The 20,176-nt window shown below is 39.9% G+C and overlaps 1 protein-coding gene across 25 annotated transcripts in view; it reads left to right on the top strand.

The window, feature by feature from the left end:
- Positions 1-20,176, top strand: part of zmynd8 (zinc finger, MYND-type containing 8) — a 96,639-nt gene that overhangs the window by 25,914 nt on the left and 50,549 nt on the right. For 12 of the 25 annotated variants that reach the window (XM_078236755.1, XM_078236749.1, XM_078236769.1 and 9 more), the window contains 2 exons: positions 18,699-18,917; positions 19,608-19,721. In XM_078236755.1, coding sequence (XP_078092881.1) covers positions 18,699-18,917; positions 19,608-19,721 — 333 coding nt within the window. The remainder of the gene's footprint in view (positions 1-18,698; positions 18,918-19,607; positions 19,722-20,176) is intronic. The other 13 variants (XM_078236770.1, XM_078236759.1, XM_078236764.1 and 10 more) reach the window with 2 other exon arrangements.

The following is a 20,176-nucleotide window of genomic DNA, read 5'->3' as shown; positions in this document are numbered from 1 at the left end:
TGTAATCATTTTCTCCTGCAAATTTTGAATCTAAATCTTATCTGTAGCAACTGTAATTTACAGTTTCACATCAACTAAACAGCAATAAAACTTAGTGGCTGTTTGAGACTTGTTTCACTTTTGGGCTGTTTAATTCTTGATTAGTGTAATCTCAATGACATGCTTTCTGTTCAAACTTCAGAGTCTGGCTATTGTACCTAAATTTGTATATACAAATTTTAAGAATTAATTATTTCAGGGTTCCTATATTCATTTTTCTTCATTTCCACTTTCATTAGACATTCTATAATATCTTATTTAAGCTTCTTAGCTTTGATTCTATTCAGATTTCTGGTCCAGTGATGTCTGTGAAAATTAAATGCCCCGCGGTGACAAAAAAACCAACTAGATTCTTTTACCTCCTTGCCAAATTTTTTACCTGTACTGTAACTTGCTGAAATACTTATTCCGCAAGTGTGGCCTGAGAGATTGAGTATTAATAGGATGCCATCATCTGTCATTTGTGGTCAGCTATCCATGCACGGACACTTTACAGAACTGGTCACATTATATCTGCTAAGCAAGGATGAATGGTAGGCTTTAGTATTTTTTTTCCCACCTGCTAGCCCAGGGGAGCTGAGGTAAATCAAAAATGAAGAACTTGCTTATGGTTATGAAGCTCTTTGGCATTATATAAATGCAAGGAGGATATTCCCAATGATGGGGAAGTCCAGAACCAGGGGTCACAATCTGAGGATTCAGGGTAGACCATTTAGGACGGAGGTGAGGAGACATTTCTTCACCCAAAGAGTGTAGAGCCTGTGGAACTCATTACCACAAGAAGTAGTTGATGCCAAAACATTGAATGTATTCAAGAGGCGGCTGGATATAGCACTTGGGGCGAATGGGATCAAAGGTTATGGGGAAAAAGCAGGATTAGGCTATTTAATTGGATGATCAGCCATGATCGTAATGAATGGCGGAGCAGGCTCGAAGGGCCAAATGGCCTCCTCCTGCTCTTATCTTCTATGTTTCTATGTAATGTGGGAAAATGTGTCAGTCAGTATACACGTAGTCAGGTCCTATGAACAGCCGTGAGATAAGTGGCAATACTGTTTTTGTTTAGTGGCATCTTTTGAGAAATAAATATTGGCTAGGCACTTGGGTCAGTTGGAGAACGCCTGTGCTGCTCTTTGAATAGTGACATGGAATATTTTACTTCCAACTGAACAGGCAGTCAGAGCCCCAATTTAGCATCCCATCTGAAAGAAGGCAATACTGACAAACTTCCCCAGTACTGCACTGAAGTATTTTCCTAGATTGTGTTCTAGAGGAGTCTGCCTTGTATCCTCAACGTTCTAACTCCAGTAAGACTCCTACAACAGAATCAAGGCTGATAGATAAATTTGTTGCCATGGCTGAGATCCAACATAAACATTTTTCTTTAAATCTGAGATCAAATGTGGAACATTGACCAATGTTGCTCAATATCCACTGAACTATTTGACGAAGCTACTTTGTTAAATTTTATCCATACTTTAAGTATCTTGCACAACAAATATTTTTGGTAAAATGTCTCCAAACTTAGAAATCTCCAACTTAACATTTTAGCACAAAGTTTCAACCCAATTTTTATGGAAATATTTTGTCATCATCTTTGTTCATTTAATATGTATGGCAGACCACTTTGGCTTCAAAATTACAAAATCCTTGTACTGATGTCCTTCTGGAAAATATCACACCTATTCCTGCTGTAATTTTGTGGGGAAATGTACCATCAAATATGGTACTAAGACACAAAATCCAGGAAGAGCTTGAGATTTGATGTTTGTAATATGGCTTTAGAGGATTTCAACAGAGATCCTACTGAAGCTAATGGCCGCAAACAGGTGATCTTAAATTTGGAAAACATTGTCTTCAGCACTCAACTCCACCCCAGGGAAATCAATCAGCAGATTGCAACAGTAGATTTTGATAGAGGCAACTGGAACAAATCAAAGAATGAACATCAAAAATGGGAATAGGAGTAGGGCATTTGGCCCTTTGAGCTGCTCTGCCATTCAATAAGACCATAGTTGATCTGACTGTGGCCTTAACTCCATTTTCCTGCCCCTTGATAATCCTTGATTTCCTTGTGGATCAAAAATCTAGCTCGACCTTGAATATATTCAGTGACTCGATCTCTACCCCTTTTCTGGGTTAGAGAATTCCAAAGATTACCAACCCTCTGAGAGAAGAAATTCCTCTTCACCTCTCTCCCTTGTTTTGAAACTTGAGCCATAAGTTCTAGATTCCCCGATGAGAGGATACACCCTCTCAGCATCTACCCCGCCATGCTCCCTCAGAATTTTACATATTTCAATAAGATCTCCCCTCGTTCTTCTAACCTCCACAATGAGTGTGGACCTAACCAGCTCAACATTTCCCCACAAGACAACCCCTTCATCCCAGAAGTCAATCTAATGACTCATTTTTTGGAAGACTTCCAATACAAGCATATCTTGCGTAAGGAGACCAAAACTGTATGCAATCCTTTCGGTGTGGTTTCATCAATGTCCTGCACAGTTGCAGCATGACATCCCTACTTTTATACTTCATCTCCTTTGCAATAAAAGATAGTATTCCATTTACCTTCCTAATTATTTGCTGTACTTTACTGTTGGCTTTTTATAATGAATGCACAAGGATAACTAGATCCCCCTGCACCATAACATTCTGCAATCTTTCTCCATTTAAATAACATGCTGCTTTCCTATTCTTCCCACCAAAGGGGACAACCTCAGATTATCCTCCATCTGTTCAGTTTTTGCCCACTTATTTAATCTATCCATAATCCCTTTGCATAACATTCACTCACCAATCACTTACCACCTGACACTAATAAATTCTCTTAAGTTTAATCAGACATGCTGATAGAGAAACAGACCATTAATGTTGCCAAACATACTTTCATTAGAGTCTGTACTCGAGGACCTCAACAAGTCTAAGAACAGCCTTATCCACCCCCATATTATGGGGACCAGGTGGAGTGGGAAGGCTACCGATACATTTTATGTACCACACCACACCCCACCCTCGTCCACCAGAAACACACCTGATGGCATGGAGGAGGCCATAAAATCCACCCCATAATCTCTTCTGTTCGGGTCTCATGAACAATCCTACAGTTTGACTGTACAGACTCCCAAGAATAAGGCTGTAGCCCTTTATCTGATCTCATCTACACTTTAATCATCAGACAATGAAATATCGAAACTATTATCTTGCACGGCGAAAATTGTTGCTGTATTCCTGTGATGAGAAACTTTAATTAGGTGAACATTCACTTTGCTCAGGGTCTTGACGAAAACTTGGAGGAGTAAGCATTTTGTTTGCCCGTTATCTTCTGCTTGGGACCTAAATGTTATCCTTTGAACAAACTGATGCAAGAATCAGTTGAACTTGTGATTTCTTGTCACTTTTTAAGATTGTTGTTTGGTTTTCATTTTGTTATGTATAGTAAGTGAACCACACAACTTCAACCAAGATGTATCTTGTCTTATTCTTGACAATAATAAGACCATTATCACAGAAAGAGGCCATTCAGTCCATCATTTCTGTGCAGGCTCTTTGTTCGAGCTTTTAATTGGCTTCATAGCCAATGCAATAGCTCCACTCATCTGGTCTTTCTCAATAACTTGATAATTATTCTTCCTTCAAATATTTATTTAATTCCCTTTTTGAAAGTTACTATTGAATATTTTTCCACCCCTCTTTCAAGCAGTGCATTCTGATCACAAGTTGCATGTAAAAAGACTTTTTTCCTACATGTCGCTTTTCATTCTTGTGGTTACCAACCCTCGATGATGCTGGCAAGACAATATTTGTTGCTCTCGGGGCACTGATTCAACCGTATAGTGTTGGGCTGTGATACATGTTCAAAAGGTTGTCAGATTCAATTCCCTGGAGGACGTTAGTGAGCTTTCAGCCACCATCTCATGGCTTTTGTGGTCATTTTTGTTTTCTGTCACAGACACACAATTAACCAGATTACTGAATTCAGTTTCACAGCTTGCTTCTGGGTTTCCACTTTGTACATTATTCCCTTGCTGTCCTTGGCTCTCGGTTGACACGATAATGTACTATTGAAAGAGTGCTGCATTTTGGGCAATGCAATATTTTTGGATGAATGGACGAGCTAAGGTTCCGTCTGCTAATCCAGTTGTTTTAAATTGGTACCAGAAGATCCCATTGCACTACTTAAAGAAGAACATGGAGTTCTTGGTGCCATTTCTCCCTTCATGAATATTACCAAAAACGAAATTCAATCATGCAGTCCCACTTCTAGGCAGACTTGCATTGATTTTCCAGGGCAGGCAGTACCACAAGTCACGCGGATAGCAATCCAGGGCAATGTCTGCCTCTGGCGAATTGACCTACATTTGCTTAGTGCCACTATGTGAACAAATTTCTCCCACATTATCTTCACACTGAGGACACTGTCATCTTGTGTGGCATTACCAGCATGCTAAATGGGATAGATATAACACCAAATCTAATGTCACAATTAGACATCCATGTGACCCCATGGATCATCAGCTGCAAAATCGTATACCACATCTTTGTAACCTCATGGCCCAGCACATCCTTCAGTCCTCCATCACCACCAAGTTGTTGACCTTGACCTTAATCTTGACTTAGTGTGAGATGTAGAATGTACCAAGCTCAATATCAGATGCATCTGAAAATGAGGTACCAATTTTGTGAAGCCACAATGCAAGACTACATGCAAGTTGAGCAGCAGAAACAGCATGCTACGGACAGGGTGATCCCACAGCCAACAGATCAGCCCCAAGTTCTGCCAAATAGCAATAACTTGAACTTCTAATATTTGTTAATGGAGTAAAATGTCCTGAGACATTTCCTGTGAGTGTTGCTGCAGTTGCTCTCGGGCTGGCCTGGTGTGCCTTGCTCGTTTGTTTTGTTCCATCCTCACATATCCACTAGTTTGCCTGCAACTACTCTGTGATGTTCAACATCCAATTACACCTAGGCCTCTTTCTTCTGTCCTTCACTTCTCCCTCAAGTAGGTTGACAGCTTTGATCAAATGGCCAAAATACTGACATTTTCTTTTTTGGATGTCACACTAGCAGAGAAAATTTGGGATTTGACTAAAATCTTTTGTTAAATAGCTAGGTTGTCGGGTGCAGCTTAAGCAAGAGGAAATTCAGAGCTTAGCCAAAGGTGAAGTGATTTAAGTTGGGAATTTTCAAAAGGCCAAAACTGGAGGAGTACAGATTTCTTGAATGGCTGGAGGAGTTGGGGAGGTGCAGTACCATGGAACCAAGTGGCCTATTTCTGTGCCATAAGCTTTCTATGATTGTGTGATCCTATGAAGGAATTTGAAAACTGGATGAGAATTTTAAATTTGAGACTCTGCTCAATCAGGAATCAATATAGGTCAGTCAGCGCATGGATTATAGGTGAACAGGACTTGGTGTGAGCTAGGATAATGGGCAGCAGAATTTGGGTGAATTTGGGTTTATGGAAGATGGGAGATCCAGTGGTGGACAATTAATCACAATCATCAGCAGCTAGATGAGCCAAAAGGGTGATCCTTATCAGCCTGCTCCTGTGTTTCCAATTGTTTGTGACTTCAGGGGAATTGAATAACTTGCATGCAAAACAGCGACCAGACAGAGACTGGACCCCTGGACACGCTGTTTGGAAGTCTGATGCTCCGCTGCCCGGACTCCAGAATAATCAGCTGAACCTTGCCTGCCACAGGAGGTTTATTTTAGAATTCAAATTTGAGTTTAAACATCTACCGTCGTGAGGTTTGAACCTGGAACCCCAGAGAATGGCTATCGGTTTGTGGTTTATCAGTTCATTGACCGATACCAGCAATGCACAGTCCAGTCTTCAGCCAATTCTATTAATTGCACAATTGACATCAGGAAATGATTGTTATTATTGGAGGATAATCTTCTCACTCCCAGAATATCACTGTAGGAATTGCTCAGGGCTGTTTCCAAGGCCCAACTATTTTCAGCTGCTTCATCAATGATCTTCCTTCCATCATAAGGTCAGATGTGTGGCTGTTCAGTGATGAATGGACAGTGTTAAACCTCTTTCACAGCACTTCAGGTAATGAAGTACTCAATGCCTACATGTGTCGAGGCCTGAACAACGTGACATGGACTGCCCTTTCCTCTTCACTTAGAGGGTTGTGAATCTGGAATTCTTTACTGCAGAGGGTTGTGTATTCTATCATCATTGAACATGTTAAGGCGAAGGAAATTTGGCATGTTTGCTACAACGCTTACTAACTTTTACAGATGCATCTTTCTGGATGTATCACAGCTTCGTTTGGCTCCTGGTCTGTCCCAACACTGCAAAAAACTTCAAAGGGTCATGAACGAAACCCAGTCCATCACGCAAACCAGCCTCCCATCCATTGACTCTGCCTACACTTCCTGCTGCCTCAGAAAAGCAGCCAGCATAATCAAGGACCCCACGCACCCCGGACATACTCTCTTCCACCTTCTTCCATTGGCGAAAAAGATACAAAAGTCTGAGGACACGAATAGCCGACTCAAAAACAGCTTCTTCCCTGCTGCCATCAGAGTTTTGAACGGACCTACCTTGCATTAAGTTCACCTTTCTCTACACCCTAGCTATGACTGTAACACTACATTCTGCACTCTCTCCTTTCCTTTCTCTGTATATGGTTTGCTTTGTCTGTATTGCACCCAAGAAACAATACTTTTCACTGTATACATGTGACAATAATAAATCAAATCAAAAAATGTTCAAAACTCATTGTTCTTATTGTGACTCCCATCGCCTGCGGTCGGTCAGAGTAAAGGATACAGTTAAGAAGGAGGGGTTGTGTACAATGGAATGAGGGAACAATCTGATTAATTGATTCTAGAACAATCCAGAGTACAGAGAGACATTGTCCTTTTAATAGTCTCAGGTATTCTGTTGCACAAGGAACTTGAAATATAGAATATTTCTTAGAGCAAAATATGCGATATCTGCTGCGGTTAATCATCTATTATTGCTAAATTATTTCCAAAATGATGTAAAATATAGAACATTTTCTTTGCAATAAATATATTTTTGGACATTTAAATATTAGTGATAAATTGAGTCAGTAACAAACTGGAAAGGATTTGGATTTAAGTAGATTGTTTGACTGTTCATACATAGATCTCTGGGTCATCGGAAATGGGGAACTTCCTGTACTTGAATTATGGATACAAATTTACACGAATCCCAACATTTCTTTAGCCTGAAGAAGATAAGTTTTTAAATAAGAGCACTGTATAAACAAGATCAATAGCAACTATAAAGTATTAACAGTTTCAGCATTAATTCAATTCCCCCAACTTCACCCCTCTCTCTGGTGACAGTCTCAGATTAAACCAGTCTTTTTGTAACCTTGCTGTCATATTTTTTTCTGAGATGTGCTTTGCTCGACATTGCCCCTGTCTTCGCTCTTCTGTTGTCGAAACCTTCATCCATCCCTTTCTTACCTCTACACTCAACTATTCCAACACACTCCTGGCTGGTCTCCCACGTTCTCCCATCTATAAACTCAAGGTCATCCAAAGTTCTGCTGCCCACGCCTCAACTTGCGCAATGTCCCATTTTCCTCACTCCGTTCTGTTTTCCTATCACCCCTGCACTCATTGACCTATACTGGCTTCACACATGCACACATGCCAAGCAACAACCATTTGAAATCGAAAGCCAGCTTCCAATGAACATAATGGAAATATTTTCAATTGAAGATCCCACGTGCTGAACTGTTCAATGTTTTGTTGATTATGCTCTATGGTTGTAGGTTACTTCTAGTAAACTGGCTAATGTAGCATTACTTGTGTATGCATGACTGGACACTCTTGGCTTCAAAAAATATGTCTTCTCTTGTGCAGGTGTCTTTGATTTCTGCTGTAGATCTTTCCATCATCAATTGTTATATTTTAGGATCTTGCATTAATTATTTGCTGCTGCAATTCTGCCAATGCCTTGAGTTCAAACAACTTTGCTTTTATACTTAATGAAAATGAACTGTTTTGTTCTTGTAGAACTCTATAGTGGACATTCTCCAACAGCATTTACTAGTTTCTGATTCAGAAGTTGGCTTGCACCATGTCTTGGTTCACTGGGCAGTACTACATAGAAACATACATAGAAAATAGAAGCAGGAGAAGGCCATTCGGCCCTTTGCGCCTGCTCCACCATTCATTTTGATCATGGTTGTTTGTCAAATTCAATATCCTGATCCTGCCTCTCCACCCCCCCCCCCCCCCCCCCCCCCCATCCCTTTAGCCCAAGAGTTACATCTAATTTCTCCTTGGAATTCTTCCTTCTCATACTCTTAAACTGATGGGCTGTTTGATATTCACTTGGTATGCATTATGCTGGGCCTGTGTGCAATGCATCATAAATCAATATTATTCTCTGCCTTACCATTCTCCTCTGGATTTTTTCAGTTAACAGATGACATTGCTGAACATGTATTGGTCTCCAAATTTGTTGGAATTCCCTTGAAGTAAATGGTGGTCTATTGTGTGATGCATCATCTCCTCCAGTAACCTGCTGAATTTTAATTTCTTTTGTGCTTAGAAGTAAATATTATAGCGTATTGCTTTTTTTAAATTTTGGCTCCCAAATGTATGTCAGTTGACATGACCTTGCTTGGTGTTAGCATTGATAGTCATAAGTTGAGTACATCTAGTGAGTATATCAGCAGGAAATGTATTTTTGCCTCTTTCAGACAAAATCAAATTTTTAATTTTAAAATTGGACCTTGATTCTTGGTTATCTTTTGAGCATACCGATTTAAAAAAATATCAAATTAGTTCCAAATTGATCATTTTCCATTATTTTCTTTTCCAATTTGTGCTCTAACTTCTGCGAATCTGATATTTATTTCTGTTTCAGTTAGAGTTGTTAAAACATAAGCTAATGGTTGAGATGATGTTCATCTTGCTTCTTTTATGGTGACACATTTGTGTGACATAGACTTTCTTCACTTGGCTGAAAGAGAGGTGGTTGCCCTGATAACTAATAATGAATCAAATTTGTTGCTTAGAGAAATTACCTTGAGCTGCACTTCAGTGTCAGTGGAGCTAGTTTTGTTCATTTTCAGACAAACATGACTCAAATATGTTGCTTCTATTGGCCTCATTTCCTTCTTATGTTCTATTTATCCGAATCATAGACTAAATCTCCTCTACTATTTTGGCAGTTCTTTTTATCCTTAGCTGTGGTTCATGAAGTCATCTTTGACATTTCTCAGGAGCTGTGAGATTGAAAAAGACATAAGCCCTTATAACTTCCAAACAGCGCTAAAAAGCTGGTTCAGAGTCTCTCATTTTCTTATACAAATTAGGAGCAGCAGAAGGCCACTCTGCCCCTCAAGCCTGTTCCAACATTCAATAAGATCATGGCTGATCTGCTGGTAACTTCAACTCCACATTCCTGCCGACAATCTTTCACATCCTTGTTAATCAAGAAACTATCGAGCTCTGCCTTAAAATATTCAAAGACTCTGCTTCCAGTGCCTTTTGAGGAGGAGAGTTCCAGAGACTCACGATATACTGAGAGAAAAAATTCTCCTCATCTATCTTAAATGAGTGACCCTTATTTTTATACCGTGACCCTCTACATACATACATATATATTCATGACAAAGCCCATTCTTAGCATCAAAGCACATTAACAATTAAGCTTTGGCTAGTTCAGGCTGAACATCATCATTGGTTCCATGTAAGCAACAATAATGTTCAAGGGCTTCAAATTATTTTGGATTGACGCACATTTCTTCATTATCTTTTACACTACCACCATTTGAAGAGACCCAATCATTGAGACACTAAATTTTCCATCTCAAAACTGATTTAAAATGCTTCTTGACCTGTTGTTTTATAGTTGGAAGTAGTTTCCTTGCCAGTGACTGGGAATTTTCCACTCTGGAAAAGTTCCACTCTGGGCGGCACGGCGGCACAGTGGTTAGCACTGCTGCCTCACAGTGCCAGGGTCCCAGGTTCAATTCCGGCCTTGGGTCACTGTCTGTGTGGAGTTTGCACATTCTCCCCGTGTCTGCGTTTCCTCCGGGTGCTCTGGTTTCCTCCCAAGATGTGTGGGTTAGGTTGATTGGCTATGCTAAGTTGACCCTAGTGTCAGGGGGATTAGCAGGGTAAATTTGTGGGGTTGCGGGAATGGGACCTGTGTGGGGTTGTGATCGGTACAGACTCGATGGGCCGAGTAGGCCTACATGAGCTGTAAGTGATGTTCCTGACTAGCTCCGTGGGACATTTCGATCCACCTTTGAACTGCCGTGATAGTTGGGGAAATAAGATTCCAAATTAATTTCCCGATGTTGGGAATTTGAATTTTTAGGCTCCTGGCAAATCTTGCTCCCCCGCCCGCCACGATTCCCACTGTTGGTGGGAGCAAAAAAATTCCACCCTCTGTGTGGTTGGGAACCGTTTGACGCTGCAAAGTGCCTTTTAGCCTGGCCAGTGCATCTTACTTTCTGAGCTTTTGATGAGCTTTGACCTTGTGCTTCACTGTCAAGGTTTGATATGTTGAATGGTTCTAGCACCTCGGACAGGTATAGATGCATTTGCCACTATTTTGATACATATACTATTTGTTTTTTCACAAATTAGGGCAAGGAGGAGTGGGGGCTGATAGCACTGGACCTCTTGGTCTATGACTTTGCTGAGCAAGTGCAGTGGATTGTTAGAATCCTTAAGTTCTCTGTTGCTTGAATCACAAAACTGTTTCAGGTATTCTCAGAATGTTCACAGTTTAGCTGAAATCTAACTTGCTTGTTTAAGGGCATGTTGATATATTGGGCTTTTACAGATCCAACGACAACTTGTGAGGGAATGTGATCTTTATCTGGGTCACAAATAGCTTCCTCTGAAATATGTTGCTACTGTTTGCCTTTGGCCCAATTTCTGGACTTTAGACACTTGACTGAGAAATGGTCTGTTTCAAATCTAAGCAAGACAGGCTGTTTGACCACAACATTTGCGGTCTATTTCAGACGCGTTCCTAAATTTCTTGGGCTTCATATCTGGCATTATTTTCTCCCTCTTCTGTGCTAAATATTGCACTTACTTCAGCTGCTTTTGTTGTTTTTTTTCACTTGCCTTACATGTGGTTACAAGTGCCTTCTTAATACTATTATTTTGTACTTCTAATGATTTGTCTCCAATTAGGTTTTCTTCTGAATTTATTGTCATGTCCTAGATAAGTTGCAGAGATTCATCTGTGACTGTGGTTTCATCGGGATTGTGATCCTGATAACAATAGAGCATTTATAGGTTTCTCCATCAAATCATTGTTCTGTCTTGCTCTGGGCAATAACAATGTCAGTTTTGCCTTTATGTTTTAAACTCAAGACCCAAGTGTTGTACCTGCATCTTAGCCAATTCTGTAGTAGTTTTGAAATAATTGGGTTGTTCAATGAGCTATCATGCAATCATGAGATTTTCCTCACCCACCCCCCCCCAATAAAATCTTAAACATTTTCCCCTTTGTTTGGTTATCTGCCATCTCCAGCTTTGCTGCGAATGGTATATTTTTAATAATACATTCCAGGAACTATATTGTAGCTGTATTTCTGGTGTTTAATATTTTTACTTGGTAAATGTTTAACATTGTGGTCAGGATACAGTTAAACAAAAACAGTGCAGGATCTGTATGTTATCATGCTTAGCTGAAAGGCAAAATGGAGGCACAAGAAAAGAAACTTTTTTTGGCTTCAGCTGCCTTTGTTCCATTTTAACTTATTTTTAAAATATTCTGGTCGATTTAGGATGAATTAGTTCTAGTTTGGATACAATGTCATTTGAGTTTAGTTACTATCAAACTAAAAATACATCAAACCATAATGTATTCTTTATTGCTATCCATCTGTGAGCTCTGTTCACTATCAATCATACAAACACAAGTTGGAAGAAACAATCAGAATTTTCTCTATTTGACAAAATCATATAAATATCTTAATAATTAAAAATAGCAGATCAACACATAATTGGCATGTAAATAATATTGCACTTTTTCTAGTGTTACATATATTTTTGAGCTTTTTATAAAACACCTAATCCACTAACCACCCAATATGTTTTGTGATACTTACTGGAAGGAAGAAAGAGCTTGCATTTGTCATAGTGTCTTTCATGACCTCAGCTGCCCAAAGTGCATTACAGCCAATGTAGGAGATGTGGCAGCCAATCTGTGGCAGTCAATGAACAATCATATTATCTGATTTTATGTTATTCAAGGGATGAATATTGACCTGGAACTTGGAAGAGCTCCTCTGGTCTTCAAATTGAGACACTAATGATCTTTTATATGTTTCTGAGTGGTCATATGGGCCCTCGGTTTAATGACTGAAAGTGCATGACTGAATCAGTGTAATACTGAGGCACTGTTACCTTAGTGCCACTGAGATCGGCATTTGAATCTGTCATCTTCTAGCCTGGGCAAACTTGCTACCAGAGAGCCAACATTGAAGATATCAACAGCCATTTCATTATCAATAACTTGCACATGTATAATACCTTTAATATAGTAGAATGTTTCAATATGCCTCACAAAAGAGTGAAGAGAAAAAATTGATGTCAAGCCAAAACAGGACATATTATCAATAGGTTTTAGGGAGTGTCATGAAGGAGGAGAGGGAGGCTGAAGGATTTAGTTATGGAATTCCTGTTCTTGGTATCTTTGCAGAAGACAAAGCTGCTGATAGTGGGTGGGGTTAGGCACAAGAGGCTGGAGTTTATGAAATGGTTTAGAGATGGTTATGGAAATAAGGAATGGTGAGGCTTATGTAGCTAACACACAGGATATTCAAGTTTTAAATGTTTTTTGATGGGAATGTCTAATGTGGCTAGGCCAACACTTATTATCCATCTCTAATTGCTGAGAAGATGGTGATGAGCTGCCACCTTGAAAAACTACAGTCCATGCAGTGTAGGTACACCCATACCCACAGTACTATCGAGGGATTTTGCTGGGACAGTGATATAGTTCCAAGTCAGGATTGTGAGTGATTTGGAGGGGAAATTGCAGGTGGTGGTGTTCCCATGAATCTGCTGTCCTTGTCTTTCTAGGTGATAGAAATTATGGGTTTGGAAATGGCTGTCTCAAAAACCTTGGTGAGTTGCTGCAGTGCTTCTTGTAGATGTTACACACTGCACCGATGGTGGAGGGAAGGAATGTTTAGGGTAGTAGATGGGGTGCTGATCAAGCGGGCTGTTTTATCTTGGATGGTATTAAGCCTCTGGAGTGTTGCTGGAACAGTACTCACCCAGAATAGTGAAGAGTATCCCATCACACACCTAAGTTTTGCCTTGTAGATGATGTACAGGCTTTGGGGAATCAGGAAGTGAGTTACTTGCTTCATAATTCCCTACTTCTAAGCTGCTCTTGTTGCCACAGTATTTATATGATTGATCCAGTTCAGTTTCTGGTCAATCATAACCCCAGGATGTTGATAGTGGAGGATTCAGATATGGCAATATTGTTGAATGTCAAGAGGAGATGGTTAGATTCTCTATCTTGTTGGCAACAGTCACTGGCTGGCACTTGTTTGGCACCACACTTGCCACTTATTAGCGGAACATGAAGTTGTTCAGATTTGATGCATGTGAAACAGACTGCTTTGTATCTGAGGAGTTGCAAATGGTGCTGAATGTTGTGTTTGAAACATAAGAGGGCGAATTTTGCTATCCTGCCCATCATGGGAATCATCGGGGACGAGGGGTGGACCATGGAAAGGTCTGTTAACCTCGGGCGGGATTTTCCGGTTTCAGGGCGAATGTGGCTGGAAAATCCCGTCCAAGAGCTCTGGAATTCGATGTAATGAGTAGAGAGAGATGATAGGTGAGCAGAACCTGGTGTGAAATAAGATAGTGGCATAGATCAGTTGAAGTTTACAGTAGTTGGAAGATGGAATAGTGCTCAATAAAGCATTGCAATAGCCCAATCTGAAGGTGGCTTAGACATGGATCAGGGTTTCAGCAGTGGATGGGTTGAAATATAGGAGGAGGCAGACAAAGAGGTGGAAATAGGCAGGTTTTGTGATGGAAAACATTTGGATTGGAAGCTCCCCTTTGTTCAAATAGGATGACAAGATTATAAATGTCTCATGGAGCCTGAGCTAGGTGATCAGAGAGGAAGTTGAAGTCCATGGCAGAGCTTGTGGCAACAGAAGCATGTAGACTGGATGTTAGACCAAAGAGGCATTAGTGGGGTGAAGAGAAATGGTGGGAAGTACAACTGAGTTCCACCAATATATATGTGGAAGTTGACCTCAATATCACTATGGACAGCATGTAACTGAGGAAGAAGAGGGAGCCAAGAATGGATTCTTGGGGCCTCCCACGCTGTCTGAGGCTGGGAAGAAAAGTCATTGATGCAGATGCTCTGGCTATAATCATACAGGTCAAAGTGGAACCAAGTGAGGATAAACTCGCTGAGCTGGATAACTGATGCTTCTGGACATGATGAGGTGCAATACAAATGCAAGTCTTTCCTTTTGTCTGTTCCCCAGTGGACAATATAATTATCAACTGAGATCTGAGATGCACTCTCAAGTGCCTCAACAAAAATGAAGTGACCTTGACTCTTCTGAATATATGTGCTGCTTGATGTAGCCAAAACACACAAACCAAGTAGTCTGAGGATTGATCCTTGGTTTGTGCTGAGTTGAACTACTTGAATACTCTACAGATGCTGGTACTTGCACAAGAGCAATAGTTCCAATTTGCTGGATCTACTGAGACTGTCTGCCAGCAAGCTCCAGTTGTCTGTCCATTTTGCTGACTGTATGCAAATTAATTTATTATTAAACATTTCCAAAACAAACCATTTTCTATTGATCGCTTCAAAATATTGAGACAAAATAGGGCTTGTTTAACGTCATGAATGACCTCCACCTGAGCTTTTAATAGTAAACACACCAAAATCTTTTTAGTGAATCCAAAGGATGAACAGACGTGAAATTAGCATTTTGAAATGGTTTGTAAGGCTGACTATTAAATTAATGCTTTAATCTGGTCACACCTGTTTTGCAGAATTAGTCATTCCACATACATTTTAGTTTCACCCGAGTATCTGCCTTTTCACCTTGTCTCTACGCTTTGCTGTTCAGGTTTGTCATTGCCCCAGAATTTGTTGTGTAATTGCAACTTGTATATCTTGCAATAAATACAATGAATGGGACAGGGTTGTGCAAACTCGTGTGAGCACCCATTTTGCTTAGTCCAAATAGGGAGGAAAGCTGGAGTTGTGTGACTCATCAGCTGGATCTGTTTGGTGTTGAGTAGTTCCAATTCTCACTTCAGAATTTTCCTTAGCATTCTCCATGTTAGAAATATGGCTAAAAGATTTCCTCCACTGATCTAGCCCAATCATCTGCATCACGTGTTTCTACATATCCATGAAGATCTACTTATAAACATATGCCTGTAACTGCAGCATTTCTTTTAGTGTAAACAATTCTCATGGTAATTTAAAAGTTTGGCTTATTAAATATGGACAGTAATGCTAACCTCACTGTCTAAAAAATCAAGAGATTTGGTACATAGCTCTTGAGTTGCTTTTCTTTCAAACATAAACCAATATAGACAGTTTTTAAATTTAAAATCTTGTCCCAATCTTCCACCAATTGAAGGCCAATTAGCACATGCAAGAGTTTCAGCATCATTCTTTTTAAAGTGCCAGATGCCTTCAGAAACTGACCAGCTGAAGGCAGGTGGATTCGCCGTGGGGGAAGCCAGTTTTGGCTGTTCAGGGAATCACCTCAACCCATTGGAGAATCAGCAAAGCAAAGGAGAATGGGCACTTGGTAAGGGGTTGGCCTTAATACTGCACAGGTGTAAGAGGGGTTTGCTTTAGTACTTAGTCCTTGAATGGGGATTGTCAACCCCCTAGTATTGCAGGGGCAGAAGAGCAAGGAATAACTCTGCCAAGGACATTGGACTGTCACCTGCCCAAAAAGAAGGCTCGAGCTGGAAATGACTGTCAGATTTTGGAACCTTTGATGATGAGGGGCAGCACCTCTTGCAAGAAGGGAAGAGCCCTGGGCATGAAGAAGGCATGGAAGAAGAAAGAAGGGCAGGAAGGTAACGGAGACCATACCCTCAACACAGCATCGACCACCAAGGACGGTGTTACTTGATGATGACTGAGAACCAGTGACACAGGCAATTGCAACTCTCCTTATCCCCCTTTTGTCATGCAAAACCCCAAAATGCTTCCCAAGCACTCACACCTTGTTGTTTTCCTACTTTGTACACCATGTATAAGAATTGTCACCTTCACTTGTACACTTATCAACCTCTCTTTCCATGCTGGGAAAGGTTATTTCTTTATGCAGACCACGGTACCTTCCTTTTGAACACTACATGAGCATTATTGTTGTTGAGAGAAAAACAATTTAAAATGTAGTTTCAATGTCTTTAATATGGGACTTCGACACAAAAAGGCAGAGTGAAAGTTTGGGGAAAATAGGAGAGTCATGGTTTACTACAGCCAATATAAAGCAATTAATTTATAATTCAGACTAAATTTAGTTTTTATTAAGCCTGAAATGGCAGAACTGTTTTTCTGTTGCTTTTGTAACTGAGCCAGACGATAGCATAATTATATATTTAATAAAACAAAACTTTCTCTTTCCTCTTCTCTTCCTTTTAACTCTCCCCTGTTCTTGCAAAGAAAGTTAAGCCTGTGTTCTTCAGTTTTGTTAATTTAACACATCTGGTGTTAAATTATGACAATTGGGAAACCAGACATGTTTGTATTTCAAAAAACTTCAATTAGTTTACATTCTTGCCAACCACGGTTGTGTTTTCTGGAAATTACTCTTAATTGGATATTTAATATTTCTCATACTTCAGTAACTTTTTTTGAGTTTATACAGTGAGCATTTTCAAGTGCACTGGAACCACCAACTAAATACAATAAAGTTCAGAAGCTCTAACAGTGCGACAACATTCCTGCACACTAACTTATAATTTCAGTTGTGGGTGGGGATGGGGAGATTAAAAATAATATGTTTTTGACCATGGCTCCACCTGTAGTGGAATTGTGAAGATGATTATTACCAGGGGAAAGACAAGTAAATAGCCATGAGTTCTGGTAGAATAATTTTTTAAAATTGGGAACAGAAGTGTCTTGAATTAAAGCTCAGTTCAGGATCAAATAGAAAGGCAAAGTCGTGGTTCGGACTTAGAGAGCAGGGGGAGGCTTGTGTAGTGAGTTTGTAGCTGGAGTGGGTGTTTGGGGGGGGGGGCGGTGGGTGTGCGTGCATAGACAGTGGCATGTTAGAGGTTACAGTTGGCTTCTGGAATCCTCTTCTTCAGGTACCATGCCCCAATAGGGTGGTTGGCAACTATGGGCTTCCATTAGATTGGTCCATGATTATGCTTGGCCAAAGTACTGCAGTGGCTTGCTGTTGCCTTCTGCAGTATAGCTGACCAGAAAATTCTCCTGCTCTTGAATGCCTGCTATCAGGCATAGTGGAAGAATTTACAGGCTCCTAATGAACCCATTTGGCCACATTCTGCACACACCTTCCATGGTCATCAAGTCCCACAGTGGGACTTGAACCTGTATCTTCTGGCCCAGAGGTAGGGATATTACAAATGAACCACTAGACCTCCCTAGCTTCTGGGATAATATCATTGAATGTACTGTCTTGAATTTTGAGCAATGTTTTTCAAATGCCCTATTTAGATACTAGGTTTTCTGGTATGATTATTTGCTTGATCAATATTAACTTATTATTGCTGTTAAAATGGCAGAATAATTGTGAGCCTCGGAGAATCTGACTGACAGCTCATTGAGCTCTACTAAATTGAATGGGGTTAATAGTATGTGTAGTAATGGTTGGCTGCCAGATGAACAAAAATTGGAAGGGGGAACCATAATTAACATGCGCTGAAGACCAGCAGGTGTTTTCTAGGAAGATCACCAGAAAACCTGTTTCTTTAAAAAAAAACAAAATGGTGGTAGCTTTGATGACTGCTGATAATAGGACATAAGTAATGTTGTATAGAACGTACATGTTAGTATGCATTGCTAATATTGGTACAGTATTGCTAAGTAAATCTAGTTGGTTTAAATATTTTTAGTATTGTTAAATGCAGTAGATGTGAGATGTCTTAACCTTGATGTAGTGTAATTAGAATACCGGTACTTGTTAGGTATCAAATTGCTTATTCAGATGGAAGGGTTTCTGTTACATTTTCACAAAAAAATCTACAAATTTTTTCCTCAAGTTTTCCTGAACGCTAAAATTAATAAATACAATTGGACATAGCCTTCTGTGCTTTTTCTCTGTCTTAATAGTGCAAATATCTGCAACTTTTAATACTTTTTTTCTATTTTGTAATCTTTTTCTTGCAAGACTAATGTATGGAAAATTAAATGCATGTCTTGGAAGTATAAAGCACAATTGCCTGAATCACCGACTTGCTTCTTTTTTTATAAAAAAAACAAGCTTGTCACTAATTTGTCATCTCCTGAATATCTTATACTATTCTGGCAAACTTGTGTCACTAGACAGTTGTTACTGTTGCATCCTTAACCATCTGGTGTTTGGGATGAGAAGCCTAACAGAACTGGTATTTTTTTTGCACCCTAACAATTGCTGATCATCCCATTTTGAAACCAAGCCTGTTTCTCTTGCCTGCCATTTCAGTTGACACTTAGACGTGGTCCCTTTGCTTCTATGAAGCAGCCATTCACCAAAGACCTTCTTCATGTTGTACCACAGGATGGTCGAAATGACTTCTATTGCTGGGTGTGCCACCGGGAGGGCCAGGTTCTGTGCTGCGAGCTCTGTCCTCGTGTCTACCATGCAAAGTGTTTAAAACTGAACGCTGAACCGGAAGGGGACTGGTTCTGTCCAGAATGTGAGGTATGGTAAAAGATAGTTAAAACTATGGTGAGGGAAATGGGCATGAATTCATTCAAATTCATTCTTTTATTTTTTTAAAAAAGTGGGATTTTTATATTGATTATATGTTATAAATCTGGTTAAAAGACGCATGTAGCCACTATTCCTGGGGTAAGGTTCATCAATAACACAAACTGGTATGGATACAGGGAACTGACTGAGTTGCTAAGAATGTGATTAGCATTCTATAACCTTGGTAAAACATATGTACATCATTAACCCTTTGAGCAATAAAAATAGACTTTTAATCAAAGAATTCTCCAATTTACTTTTCCTAAGCTGATGGTTTTGTAGTTTTATTAATTTCTCTAATTGCACTTTTATAATCAGTAGCTTTAAAAGTTGGAAAATATATAATTCAAGAAGTTTTTCAAAGGGTTAATGCAAAATCTTGGTGTTAAATCTGCTGGCTTTGGCCTTGTTTGGTATCCTTGCCATTCAGTCCGTTGTGCAATTCATGAATAAAAATAACGTCTGTCTGAAGATTAAGATTGCGCTTCCTGGAAGGCTGCATTTGACCAGTGTTGATGTGTTCTTATTCTGCTGAGGTGGTTCTGCAGCTGATTGGAAGTTTGTACCCCAAAACAAATTAAATGTAAGCAGATTTGTTTTTTTAAAAAAAAAATCATTTTAAATCTGTTTGCTTCACAGAAAATCACGGTTGCTGAATGTATTGAGACTCAGAGTAAAGCTATGACCATGCTCACTATAGATCAGTTGTCTTATCTGCTGAAATTTGCACTACAGAAGATGAAGCAGCCAGGAGTAAGTAAAAATGGCAATGCTGTGAGCTCCTCTCTGTGTTGTTTCTCCCTCGTGACTTCCCCATGTGACGTGCTGCTGATGCCAGTTGAGCTGATTGAATTGGCTGAGGCTCTTAAATGGTCGTGAGATGACGTTCCATAGGAGGGGCGGGGGAAAAACCAAACGTGTGGCCAAAATTCACCTTTATGCAGCTAAATATTATGAATCATACCGCACCTTATATTTATTTGGAATTAAGACAAATTGAAGCCGCTCTTTATGTTTGTGCATTGATAGTCAATAGAATGGTTTGCAAAAGTCAAAAGCTGCAACAGCTACATAATCGGCATGGTTATTCGATGCTCGTGTCGAGAAAGAAGTCAGAATTGCCAGTCACTCGAAACATGAGACACTTCAATATTTAGTGTGCCTTCATGAGACAGCAGTACTTGCACGAAGATCTGCTACCTCTGTGG

Source organism: Mustelus asterias, chromosome 20, assembly GCF_964213995.1.
Source record: "Mustelus asterias chromosome 20, sMusAst1.hap1.1, whole genome shotgun sequence".
Lineage (NCBI taxonomy): Eukaryota > Metazoa > Chordata > Chondrichthyes > Carcharhiniformes > Triakidae > Mustelus > Mustelus asterias.
This window is presented reverse-complemented; position numbering and strand designations above follow the sequence as displayed.